Source organism: Alligator mississippiensis, chromosome 4 (genome assembly GCF_030867095.1).
Source record: "Alligator mississippiensis isolate rAllMis1 chromosome 4, rAllMis1, whole genome shotgun sequence".
Lineage (NCBI taxonomy): Eukaryota > Metazoa > Chordata > Crocodylia > Alligatoridae > Alligator > Alligator mississippiensis.
In genome coordinates this window covers 117,760,048-117,772,188 of record NC_081827.1, presented here as the reverse complement: position 1 = coordinate 117,772,188, position 12,141 = coordinate 117,760,048, and the positions used below count along the sequence as shown (strand labels likewise).

At 43.1% G+C, this 12,141-nt stretch overlaps 1 protein-coding gene across 2 annotated transcripts in view; it reads right to left on the bottom strand.

Annotated features, from left to right (window-relative positions):
- Positions 1-12,141, bottom strand: part of CACNA1C (calcium voltage-gated channel subunit alpha1 C) — a 774,332-nt gene that overhangs the window by 241,223 nt on the left and 520,968 nt on the right. For both annotated transcript variants that reach the window (XM_059726516.1, XM_059726515.1), the window contains exon 5: positions 10,802-10,941. In XM_059726516.1, the coding sequence (XP_059582499.1) occupies positions 10,802-10,941 (140 nt within the window). The remainder of the gene's footprint in view (positions 1-10,801; positions 10,942-12,141) is intronic.

The window sequence follows — 12,141 nt, the reverse complement described above, 5'->3', positions numbered from 1 at the left end:
GAGAGAACTAGATCCTGTAGGCTAAATTCTTTGCTGATTTTAATGGAGTTGTACAGGATAAAAAAAAGTGGCAAGTTTGGCCCATTAAGGGCTAAAATCATAGAATAGAATCATAGAAAATGAAGGTTGGAGAGACCTCAGGAGGTCATCTAGTCCAACCCCCAGCTCAAAGCAGGACCATCCCCAACTAGATCATGCCAGCCAAGGCTTTATCTAGCCATGTCTTAAAAACCCTGCAAGGATGAAAACTCCACCACCTCTCTGGGTAACCTGTTTCAGTGTTTACTACCCTTCTAGTTAGAAAGTTTTCCCTAATATCTAACCTAATCTTATCTTGCTGCAACTTGAGACAGTTGCTCCTTGTTCTGTCATCTGTCACCACTGAGAACAGTCCAGCTCCATTCTCTTTGGTACCACCCTTCAGGTAGTTAAAGGCTGCTAATAAATTCCCACTCAGTCTTCTCTTCTGCAGACTAAATAAGCCCAGTTCTCTCAACCTCTCCTCAAAGTCATGTGCCCCAGCCCCTAACCATTTTTGTTGCCCTCCACTGGACTCTCTCTAATTTGTCCACAATTATTAAGTATGATTAAAACGTCAACACTAAAAGTAATTAAGACTAGACATGTCTAAATCAAAGTTCAAATACTCTCAAATTTTATCAGGAAACAAAACTGAAATTTGGTTGTAGATTTTGTAGCCATTTGTATTAGAAAGCAAATCTCTCACTGGAGAGCTTCCAAGTTAGGAGTGTACTGGTGGATGGAAGTGGGTGGAGCATAGTCAGCCCCATCCACCTGGGGACATGTGGCTGCTGTAATACTAACAGGTCTCCAGTTTCTCAATAAGTCATCATAACTGAGTCATCATTTGTTTGGAGATCTATAAAAAGCATAAGGCTGGTAGGATATATAACCCCCGGCCAACAAATAATCTGCTAAAGGATTTGCATCTTTTACGGGATTCACCAGCAGATGTCTTTATACATTAAAACACAGTTAACAAATGTAAGATAATTTGTCTAGGAGGAAAGTACTGAGTGATAAAACATGGGTAGCAATCTAAAATTCCAGGAGAAAAAGGAATAACTCGGGCACTTTGACAAAAATGATTATAAGAGGAGGAAACAGACATAAGGGATAAATTACTCAGGAAGGAACATGCATAAATTAGGTTTGACTCTGGGGGGAAAAAAAAAAAAATTTAAAGCAGAAAGAGGGTGAACACTTTGGCCTGGCTGTACTGTGCCTGAGCCTAACATTTTCACATGGTTTATATTCTTTCCACCAAAAAATGAAGTAAAATAAATAAAGATATGCCAGCTGTTTATATCAGTTACCATACCTGATAAAGCATGGCTGCACGAGCCAAGGCAATATAGAAGGTCCTAGCTGATTTTGAAGAAGCTGATTTAGAAAAGACCCACTGACAAGCAGCTGGTCCAGTAAACCTAAGAACCTATTTAAATTTTTACCATTTTCTTCTTCTCATTCTTATGAACTCTCCATTTTTTCCTTCTCTTGCTATAAACATTTGTTCTGAAAACCCAAGAAACAAAATTTGGCTCAAACATGGGTAGTCATGTGTCAATAATTTCTCTGGAAGATGACTAGGAGGCTCAAAAACGTTTAAGATTGAGTAAATGATCTTATTTGCTTCACTGCTCCCCACCTTGTTGAAATTTTGGCAATACCAGGGAGAGTCAGGCACACTCATGATCACACATTTCTAGCAACCATTCAGGAAGCTGGCATCACCAGAAAACTCCCGGCACTGCATGATCCTGAGTCACTGAAACACCTTAAGCTTATGAACACTTCAAACAAATGAACAAAAAAAAAAAAAAAAAAAAAAAAAAAAAATCTTTCTGGCTTCCTAGTTTCAGTTCAAATACTTGCCATTGAGTGCTAGCTAAATCTTACACATGGGATGAGAAGGCCACTAAGTTGAACATTCTTGGACTGTTTTAATATTGGCAAACTCGACTCACTTGAGAGAAACTGAACACAAGACTTCAGGTCGTAGTTTATATGACCATAAATGAGAAAGTAGAATGCAATATTCAGCCATTCAGAATCAAAGTCTGATCTTAACAGCTCATGTTAAGGTTGACATGACCATCAGAAGCGGTGGAGATGTCAACAGGGGGATAACATAAGGAAAAGACTGAGAGGAACATATACCTGCTTACTATTTGGATAAGATTCAGTGCCTGGATACTATTTGGATAAGATTCAGTGCAGTTCTTCCCCCACCCCCAACAATCCAAGTTACTCCTATTGCTCTATTAATGGTGCAGACAACAAAGCACATCTACACAAAAGATGCAAAAAATGTTTGGAATAAACCAAATGATTTTTCTTATATCTTAAACCTTTTTGGGCAGTGGCCATGTAAATTTTCACGTGTGCTCCCCATAACTTGTACAATGGAACACCACTTTTTTTCAAGAACTATGTGCATTATCATCTCATTAAAAAACCCGAGGTTGCTCTGCGGCACACGGAGCACTGCTGCAAAACACAGCCTGTCCACTGCATCAAAATCAATGCAACTACCCCTTGAATAAGGATGATTCATGAGTTAAACTTTGCAGGCATGAGTGCAATTTAAGATTAAATACAATGAAATAAGCCTCATTAGGACTCTGCTTTCATACAATTCCTTTCTCATTTGTAATCACAGAAAATAAACTGGCCGCTTGAGATTGGAAATGGCTAAACAATGACATAGGAAAGGTGATGCAACTCATCCTCACACAGTGCAGTGGACACTACAGAGATGGCACAGATGGTTGAGAAAGGTTGTTCAGCAGTTCAGGAGTGTGCAGGAAATCTCCATGACAGCACAATTTTTCTGCACTGTAAGAGCCCCTGCGACAAGAGAGGGGCTGGACCTTGCAATGGCTGCCACACTATTAAACACAACAAAGGATGGTGCAGCATTGAGAACTAGGAGCCTGATTTTGCACTCAGACACTCTCACCTACACCTGTTGATGTTAATGGGTGTTGATCACATGGATTTAAGGGCAGATAACTGCCAAAAATATTAATGCCAACAGCTGAGTCAACTCATCTGTACATGTATACAATACCTTGCAAAAACCTACCACATTTTGCAGCTTTGATCAAGCCACTCTGCAGCATATAACATTTGAAGACAATATAGGACTACTTTGTGCACTGCACTTCTCCTGTGGCATCAGAAAGAAAAGTACAGTGCATAAAACAGACAACTATGCCAACTAAAAGCTAGGAGAAGAAAACAGATTTCAACAAATGTGGGAACATGACTGGTATTTCACATCTGATGAAAATTAAGTTTTAAATTAGTGCCTCAAGAAATAGAAAGAAGTGCATTTCTCAACATTCCTATGTAATATACCAAATATGAGTAATATGAATATATTAGAACCACTGCATGAACCACAACTTTATTTCCTGAGTCCCATGCATTTAAAAAAAAAAAATCAACTCTAGCATTTTATAAAACACAACTTTCTGCATTCAATTTCCTTACCAGCAGAAAAAAAATACAAATGGAAATTTTGATTGTGCATTCAAGAAACCAATGTAGACATTTACAGTCAAATAATTGCACTGAGTGTGTCTCTGTGAATGAGTGTAACCATGTAATCACCGAAATAAATCCAGCTGTGTTTATGCCAGTGGGTGGGCAAGGGATCATAGGCAGAGGGACACTGAGGGGGGATCACAGAGAAGATGACAGAGAGAGGGGGTCAGAGAAGAGGAAATGATTGTTGGATGAGAAATACTCACAGAAAGCTCAGCTACAATATTTTTCAGTCTCATTTTTGGGCCCGTCAGGTAGTTTAACACATGCAATTCTAAAGGCACTATAGATGGGCAGCAAAGGATGTCCCCCTGCATTGAGAAATCTTGGGATATTGTAAAACCACCCACATTGCCTTCCCTACTTTGTGTAAGCATGTAGCAATTTGGGAAGAGTGTAGAGGGAGCAGGACTTGAGTACTTTGAAGCGTGGTTGATCCTAATTCAGTAGGACAAGTGTCTGCTGGCACAAATTAGAGTAGCCCTCAGGCTACTCTAATTTATATGGAGATTACACTGGCCTCTGGGCAGCATCAGTACTGCAGGGGTTAGACAAGAAGTGTAATGTCGGGTCTAGTCTCCCTTCCTTCAGGTGCATTAACTCCAGATTAAGTATACCTTAGGGTTGAGCCTGTTGTAATAGTAGTATTAATAGTAGTTCAATTTCAGATGAGCAGTTGTAGGAGCAGACATAGCTGCAAAACAAGCAAGACATCTGAGGCTCTTTGTGTTCTGGGGAAAATAATTAGTGTTCTTTGGAAATCCACTTTGCTGAGTCTCATGGGTCCCAAGTAGCCAGAACTGCTTTCCTTTATCCCCTTATGGGCTGCTTTAACTTTTGCTGGTGAGGACTGTCCCCTAGCATCTTCTCTGCTGGCTGGGAACCATTAATTACATAATGAATTATTATGCAAGCCAGCGAGGCTCTTTCAGTGATCTGGCACTGTTAGATTAAGTTCCTTAAGGAAGAGAATGATTGCCAATTCTAGTTGGTAATATATCTGGAAATGGCATAGTGGAAACTAAAAGCCATGGACATTTACAAACCTTCTTTTCATTCTTTCAGAACCCTAACCATATTTAGCAAGTCCAATATATCTTACAATGTTTCACTTGATTTGGATTCTGTTCAAGAAGATATCCAGTGTTGTAACCCCCTTACTTGCTAGCTATTTTATCCACTGGTTTTACCTATTTGAACTGATCTATCAAAACAGCATAAAGTACACAGTTGGTTTTTGCTCCTCTGACTGAGTGCTTCTCAAAGGCACAAATTATTTTTCCCCTGCACTGCAAATATTGGCTGTCCCATTCATCTTTACTAGAGGGCATCTCTAGAATTTTACAACCCTTCTTATTTGTTGCAAATGGAGAATGTGGTACCATATGTAAACAGATACACATACCACTTAAACTAGGGGACTAACATATGCCTAGCTTGCTCACCTGAATTGTTTGAGTTCAGTAGCATAGGGCAGGGCTGCCTTCCATCTGGCAGCCCCTGAGAGGGTTCCCTATGGACCCTGGGCTCCCAATTTGGGTATTGTTCCTCCTACTGTTCCAGCTGCTACTGGAGTCTCTGGGCTCTCCCATCCTGCTTCTGCTGCCTGCCCTCGGGGCCAGCATGGCACAGCCCTTGGGGCCAAGGGAACCTGCAGCCAGGCAGATCAGGGGGACCCAGAGATCTCATACAGTGCAGGAATGCCAGCACAGTGCAGCAAGAGGGCACATGGCAGAGGAGACCACTGAGCACAGCATGTAGGGCAATGCAGCACGTAGGCCCAATGCAGTAGGGGTGTGGGGAAGGCCACAGCCACCACATGGTGTAGTGAAGTGTGATGCTGCAGGGGACATGGAGCCCCTGGCCACTCAAAAGTTGGACAGCAAAGTACAAACAAGGCCATGATACCTTGTCACATACCACAAGGTATCTCCAAGAAAACAACTGGCTTAATACTGAAGAGCTCGCAATTAGGAGAAGGCTATTCTAGGGAGAAACACCAAGTGGGGAGTGCTGAAGGGAATAAGAAAATAAATAGAGGAAGTTGTGAGAGAATGCAATAAGAGTTTTGCATGGAGCAATGGAGGATTATTGTATTCACAGAAGACAAACTCTTCTAATATGAATATTTAAATTTTGGCACCTATATAACTACACAACCACCTATTCAAAAGTGGTTTTAATTGACTTACAAGTGGACATACAGTAATGTAAACAACAGTGGACATTTGCCTCTGGGAGCAGCTGATCATCCTTTCTCTCACTCATGATGGATTTTAGTTGTTATTATTTTAATTGTTGTAAGTGTGATGGTCCAGGAAACATGTAAGAGGCAAGGATTTTTATGGCTGTTATCTTTTATTGGACCAACTGCAGAATTGGAAGAGTTACACAAACATTTGGGCACAAAGTACCTAGAGGGGACTGGGATGTGAGTGATCTGGCCTAATGGTTAGGCAGGCCACTGAGGGAAGGCAGGGGTCAGGGGCTGGGTCAGAGTTCAGGAGCCACATTACCAAATCCAGAGGGAAATCTAGGAGCAGGATCCATAACACAGGCTGGAGTCCAGGTCCAGAATCAGATGCCAAATTACCAAGTCCAAGGGGTAATCCACCGATCAAAGACTGAGAACAGAGCCAATGTCAGGAACCAGGAAACAGATCCACAGGGAAACCCAAAGCTAGAGTCCAGGAACAGAGCCAAAACCAGGAAAGCCAGAGAGTACAAAAACCAGGAGGCTCGCCAGAGCAGACCAGGGCCAGACTGCTGACTAGACTGAAGACTATTGTCACAGTGGGGAATAAATGGAGGGACTGAGCTCCCATTAGCCAATCAGGAAGCCAGCCAGTTAACTGGCTGGGGCAGAGCTTATCAGACAGAGACCCCAGGCAGATGTGGCTAGCTAAGCAATTACCCCAGGCTGGGCTGCCTGCTAGGGTCCCTGGCAAGCCCTTCCTTAGATTTGAAAAATCCTTGAAAAAACTTTCCTAAATGCTGACAATTACACCTGGACCACAGATCAAGCAGTTTAGTTTTGGCTTTTCCTGTAACAGACCACAAAATTCCCCTCCCACCATTGCCATTACAAGCTAGGAAGTTAGGGCCTTGTTGCACATTGTACTTAGAGGTGCTCAAATATTGCTTATCTTAGTGCTAGCTCCAGTTTGAAGCAGTCAGATCTTAATGCTAAAAACCTTGTCCATCCATCCCCCACCTGCACAGCTGTGACTTGCCACTAGAGGACTGGTGAGCAGGGCCCTGACTAGGAGCTATAGCTGTGAGTTGCCACTAGGGGGCTAGCGAGCCAGGGCAGGTTTCTATCTCTGCTGGGGGAGGAGAAGGAACATGAAGCTGGGAAGCAGAGAGTTAGTGGGAAAGAGGTGGGGAATGAAATGGGAGGTGGAAAGGAAATGGAGATGGGGAAAGGGTGGTGAAATGAATTCAGCCAGCCACTGAAGGATAAAACAAAAGGAAGTTAAAAAAAAAGAAGAAATAAAAAGGAAATCAATTAATAAAGGTCTCATATTTTAATAAATTGGAATTTGGGATTGGGGTGTGGAAGGTGCTGGTTACACTTCCCAGGGTGGCTGTGAGCTGGAACCAGTGAGAGAAGGTTTTCCCCCTCCACCCTCTCTAGACCCCACTCCTGGACCCATCTATGCCCTGAGACTTTGCTAACTGACATGTGCTCTGCAGCTTGTTTGCACAAGGTTGCTTCCCTTGGGGTGGGAAGGGCATATTCCCCAGGGGCAGGCAGGAGAGTTGGCTTGGTGCTAGAACTGTCCCCTGGGTAGTTGAGTTCAGCGGGTGGAAAGTTTATCCACCCAGAACAGAACTGTGGATGAGGGGACACTGCATCCTGGGATGCTGGAGGAATGCAATTTGGACAGCTTATCTGTGGGGAGTAGCCACACATTAAATGGAACATGAGCTGGGTAACATGGAACAGAGAGAAACCTGCCCCAAAGTGGTGTAACTTTCAGCTGCCTAAAGTGTGCTTAAAATTAGCTTCAGGTGTTAATGTGTGAACAATCCAGGGGTTAAGAGGCACCTAAAATTAAATGTGTAATGGTCCTTACATTGGAATCCTCTTGCTAACCCATCCTGAAATCTTCTGGCCAGTCCTTTGCAGGTGGTTTGATCACAGTGAAAAGAAGACGTATGCGTTTTGGAAGCAGGAGTAAAATATGTTGCCCTCCACAAAAGTGTTAATGCCAGCAGTGGGTTACATCACTTACTATGTTTCATACATCAAGTTAGGGGGTGAATCAAAAATAAGACAGAGTTTTAATGTGTGGGCCTATAACCAATCACCTTAGTTTAATCTTTGTGATGTGCTATTTTTGCCTGGCTCAGGCAATCACACTCAGAGTTCTCATGAGAAATATGCTTTCATATATACTGAATTGCTAAACTTCACCTAAAATATTCTCTCAGTACTTGTATGATTTAAAAGCACAAAACAAAAGTTCAAACAAATGTCAACTAAAGTGCTCAGAAAGTTCCCTAAAAGCACAGTAACCTCATAATCCATCCCTTCAGAAAAAAACCTGGCTCCACAGATAAGGCTAACAGTACAATTATAATATCAACAAACTTGACCTATGTCAGACCAATGAGTGGAGCAAGTTCTAAGGGTGAGAGAATCTCCCATTTACAGACATTTAAATCTGATGGCCATTACTTTGAGCACCTTATCTCAGCCACAAGGATGGGACACAAAGACAGAAGGAGCTTTTAAAGCTGCAAAGACTTAAGGTTTTGAGAGCAACACGAAACCTTGAATGACAGCCAGGACTGAACTGGTGTGAGTGCAGAGTAGAGAGTCCAGGTGCAATGTGTTTCATGTAAGAAATACTGCTAAATGAGAGATCGTCAGCAGTAACTCAGTACAGTAGTTAATCTGAAGTGGGTAAAGCATGTGTAGCAGTTGTGAGTACATCTGAGAGGACAATCATAATTTCCTTTGCTGAGCAGAGATTTACAAATGCACACTTGATTACTACTACTACTACTATTTCACTATAAAAAGTTTTTAAAGAGCTAAAATGACCACTAAATTATAGATTTCATTAACAAAAAGGTAGGCAGCCCATCCAACAATTGCCATCAAAACAACCACAGCTTGGTACATGACCAAGGACCTCCAGGCAACTGCAAAGACCAACCCCTGCATAAGAGTAAATAGTATATATAAAAAGTGTTGACAACAGTGTTATTTTACTTAAAGCTGAGGCTTCCCCTGTTGAAAATCTCAAATTTGGTTTAAAAAGTTTCTAGCCCCCACAGTTCATGAAAGAAGCCTGAAAATGACTTCAGTGTAATTGAAAAAAAGTTTAAAGAAGGCTCAGAAGCCAAGTCAATTTATAAGTAGTCTATGTGAAATACCATATTCACTTGACTCTAAGATGAGCCTGAATGTAAGATGGCCCCCAATAATTAGATTCTATATATGGAAAATGTATAAGTTTGTTATAATTTTCCAGGTATGGAATCTAATTATTGTAGGGTTGTCTTAAATTTGTCCTCTCCCCCTACCTCACTACTATAGCAGGGAAAGCAATGGCCGGGGCGTTGGATGTGTGTGTGCGGGGAGGGGAGAGGGGGGTGTCAGACAGCTGTGGGGGTCAAGCAGCCCCCTTGCCCTATGCCACACCACTTCTTTCCCTGTAGTCTTCCTGGCTCCCACCATGTGCACTCCCCAACCCCCAGCTCCCGCACTTCCTGTTCACCCACTCCCCACAATCTTGGCCCTCTCCCTCTGCCCCAGCCCCTACTACTATCAGGCACTGCTCAGGCCCAGTTCCTTTCTGGAGCACAATATGTGGAAGTGCAGTCCGCGTGTCCATGCCAGGCCACGCTGCAGCAGCACTGCTGACTGGCTGAGCAAGGGTGGGAGTTTCCATGTACTCTGTGCCTGGGAGGGAATCCAGCTCAAGCTGGAGCGAAGCTGCACCTGACAGTAAGGATTGGAAGGAAGCAGAGTGGGAACAAAAGATGCAGAGGGCAAGTGGAGGAGGGGTGGGAGGCTGCTGTGGGTCTGATTCTAGCTCTGACCCAGGTTCAGGGACAGTTAGAGCCACAGCAGACACCTGACACCTCCCCCCCCCCCCCCCCCCCGCTTTGTACACAAATCTAAGACAGGGAACATCCTCCCCCCCCTACCCCCAAGGTGTCTGTGGGGGGGAACTCATCATATATTTGAGTGAACATGGTACTATTTTTATATCATGCTTACAAAGATGGTCACAAAATTTTGTGGGAGCTAGCACTGTGAGTTTTGAATAACTGAGTTTGGCAGTACCTAAAGTCTCACTTAAAAAACAGCTTCATAAATAAAAATAAACAAAGCCTTTTTTTTCCAACCAGTTTAGAGAACATGGGCAAATCTTCAAATCCAACTTCCTGCATTAGCCCCTTTCATTCAACTGGATCTCTCATCACTACTAGACTGGATGATGCCCTTTACAAAAAGTCCATGCATAGGCTCACTCCCAAGCAGAAACCAAAAAGTATGACCTTCCTACACAGAGACTGCCATAGTCTATCTTTATAACAGAACTGGTAGTCCACTTTTGTTCACCCAGAGCTTTCTTGCCCTTGAAACAGTAGACATTAGATTATGAAAAGCTGCCCATGGACTCTCTGAATTATTAAAAATGGTTTAAGCTACTATAACTTTCAGTGAAAACAAAATTTTATTGCCCTGTGTACTGTTTGTTCTGAATTGTCCCACCACCTTTGAATGGAGCAGCAGGTGGTGACAGGTGGGGAGAATGAAAAGTAGGGGACTACATCTGCAAGTCAGTAAGAGTGTTTATTTATCATTTCTGTGATTTGTGAGACTAATGCACAATGGCTTTACATGCAGATTTCCAGTTGCTTCATTAATTTGATTTGTATTAGACCCATTACAAAATTACATCTTCATTTACTTCTGTTGAAAGTGACTGGCCATACCTATTGTTGATCATGCCCTACACATTTCATGGAACTGTATAACTAGTCTTCCCCTCCCACCCCTGCCCCCACAGATGCCCCTCTTCCCAAGTTTGATTAATTTCAATTTACCAAATTAAATTGTTGATCATGTTGCCCCCACCCCGAAGGGAGAGAAAAACATCTGCATCATGCTAGAGCTTGAATATCTTGAACAAACAACTAATCCTTGCCCAACTTCTACCCAACCAAGAAGAGAAAAGGAATTAAAAATTAGTGTGTTACTTACTAGGAACTCCAGATACCAGCCGTAAGGGGCGTAACACTCGAAAAGCCCTCAGTGCTTTAACATCAAATCCGGCACCTTTCCCTCCTATTGAATTCCCCCCATCTGCTTTGGTTGCTTGTTCTAAAATTGCACTAAAAAGCCTGCAAAAAAATAAAAAGAGGAAACAAGCTGTAGGTAGACAGCGAGGCTCTGGCTAAACAGAAACATAAATCATCGTCACCATATCACCAAAACGACTGTGCATTACATAGACCTGCTAAGAATGTCACACACCTTGCTGACATTCACATATGGTACGGGAAAAGAAACAGATTCTTCCCATATGAAATATCCTGTGACCTAGGAGAATGGTAATAGAATTGTAAGGCAAGACACCATGAATTTTAGTTTCAGTCCTGCCTCAAAGGTAACTGGGCAGTATGGCATATCGGGCAGTACTGCATGCCCCACACCCTGCATGTCATCACCGCCAACTCTAGATGTGGGGCAGCAGAGAGGACAGTGCAGCATTGGCACTACATGCTACAGTGGTCAGAAGTTTTCAGCTAGAGGCTGGGCAAGGGGAGGAAGCTGTCATCTCCTTGTTTTGCTGCTGACATGCATGTCAAGTGGCCAAAAAACCCACTAGTTTTCAGTGACCCCCCCTCCCCCCCCCCCCAAACGGGTGTGACATCTCCCTTAACAGCAAGCAAACTTCCAGCCACTGCTCCTCCATCACATGCCAACACCACTTCTCTGCCCCCTCCACTGCCAGAGCCAGAGCTGCTGCAGGGAAGGTGCAGGGTGCATATGGGACAGAGGAATAGGGGATGAGAAGGATGAGGTGCCCCCCCTACCCCCAGTTCCATTCCAGTGCTGCCCCATTAGACAGTACTCAGAGCTCATGCCCCACTTGCTCACCCATTGTTAGGCTACTGCTCTGAGTGCTATTAATACCTTACAAACCTTTATTAACCTTCTTAAGATAAATATCATTTACCCATTTTACATATAGTTTAAGTTACACAAGGTCACTGAAGGTGGAAGAAGGAACAGAACCCAGATCTCATTCACTGTGCCAAGCTGCCTTTCAGACAAAACAATTCAAAACATGCTTGTGTATTGTTACTACACCATATGCCTCTTCATCACCTGCTAGGGGCTAGGCCACATGTGGAAGTTTCTGAGTCTGATACATTCTCCATATTAGAGTTAGTTTTTTAGCTCAAGGTGTAATGACTCATGCTTGGAGAGCCAGTGGTCCCAGATTCAATTCCTACAGACAACAGCATAACTACAAGGGTGTGGGATAGGCAAACAGGGCACCAGTCCTGGGTGCTGACTTGGAAAGGGGACGCACA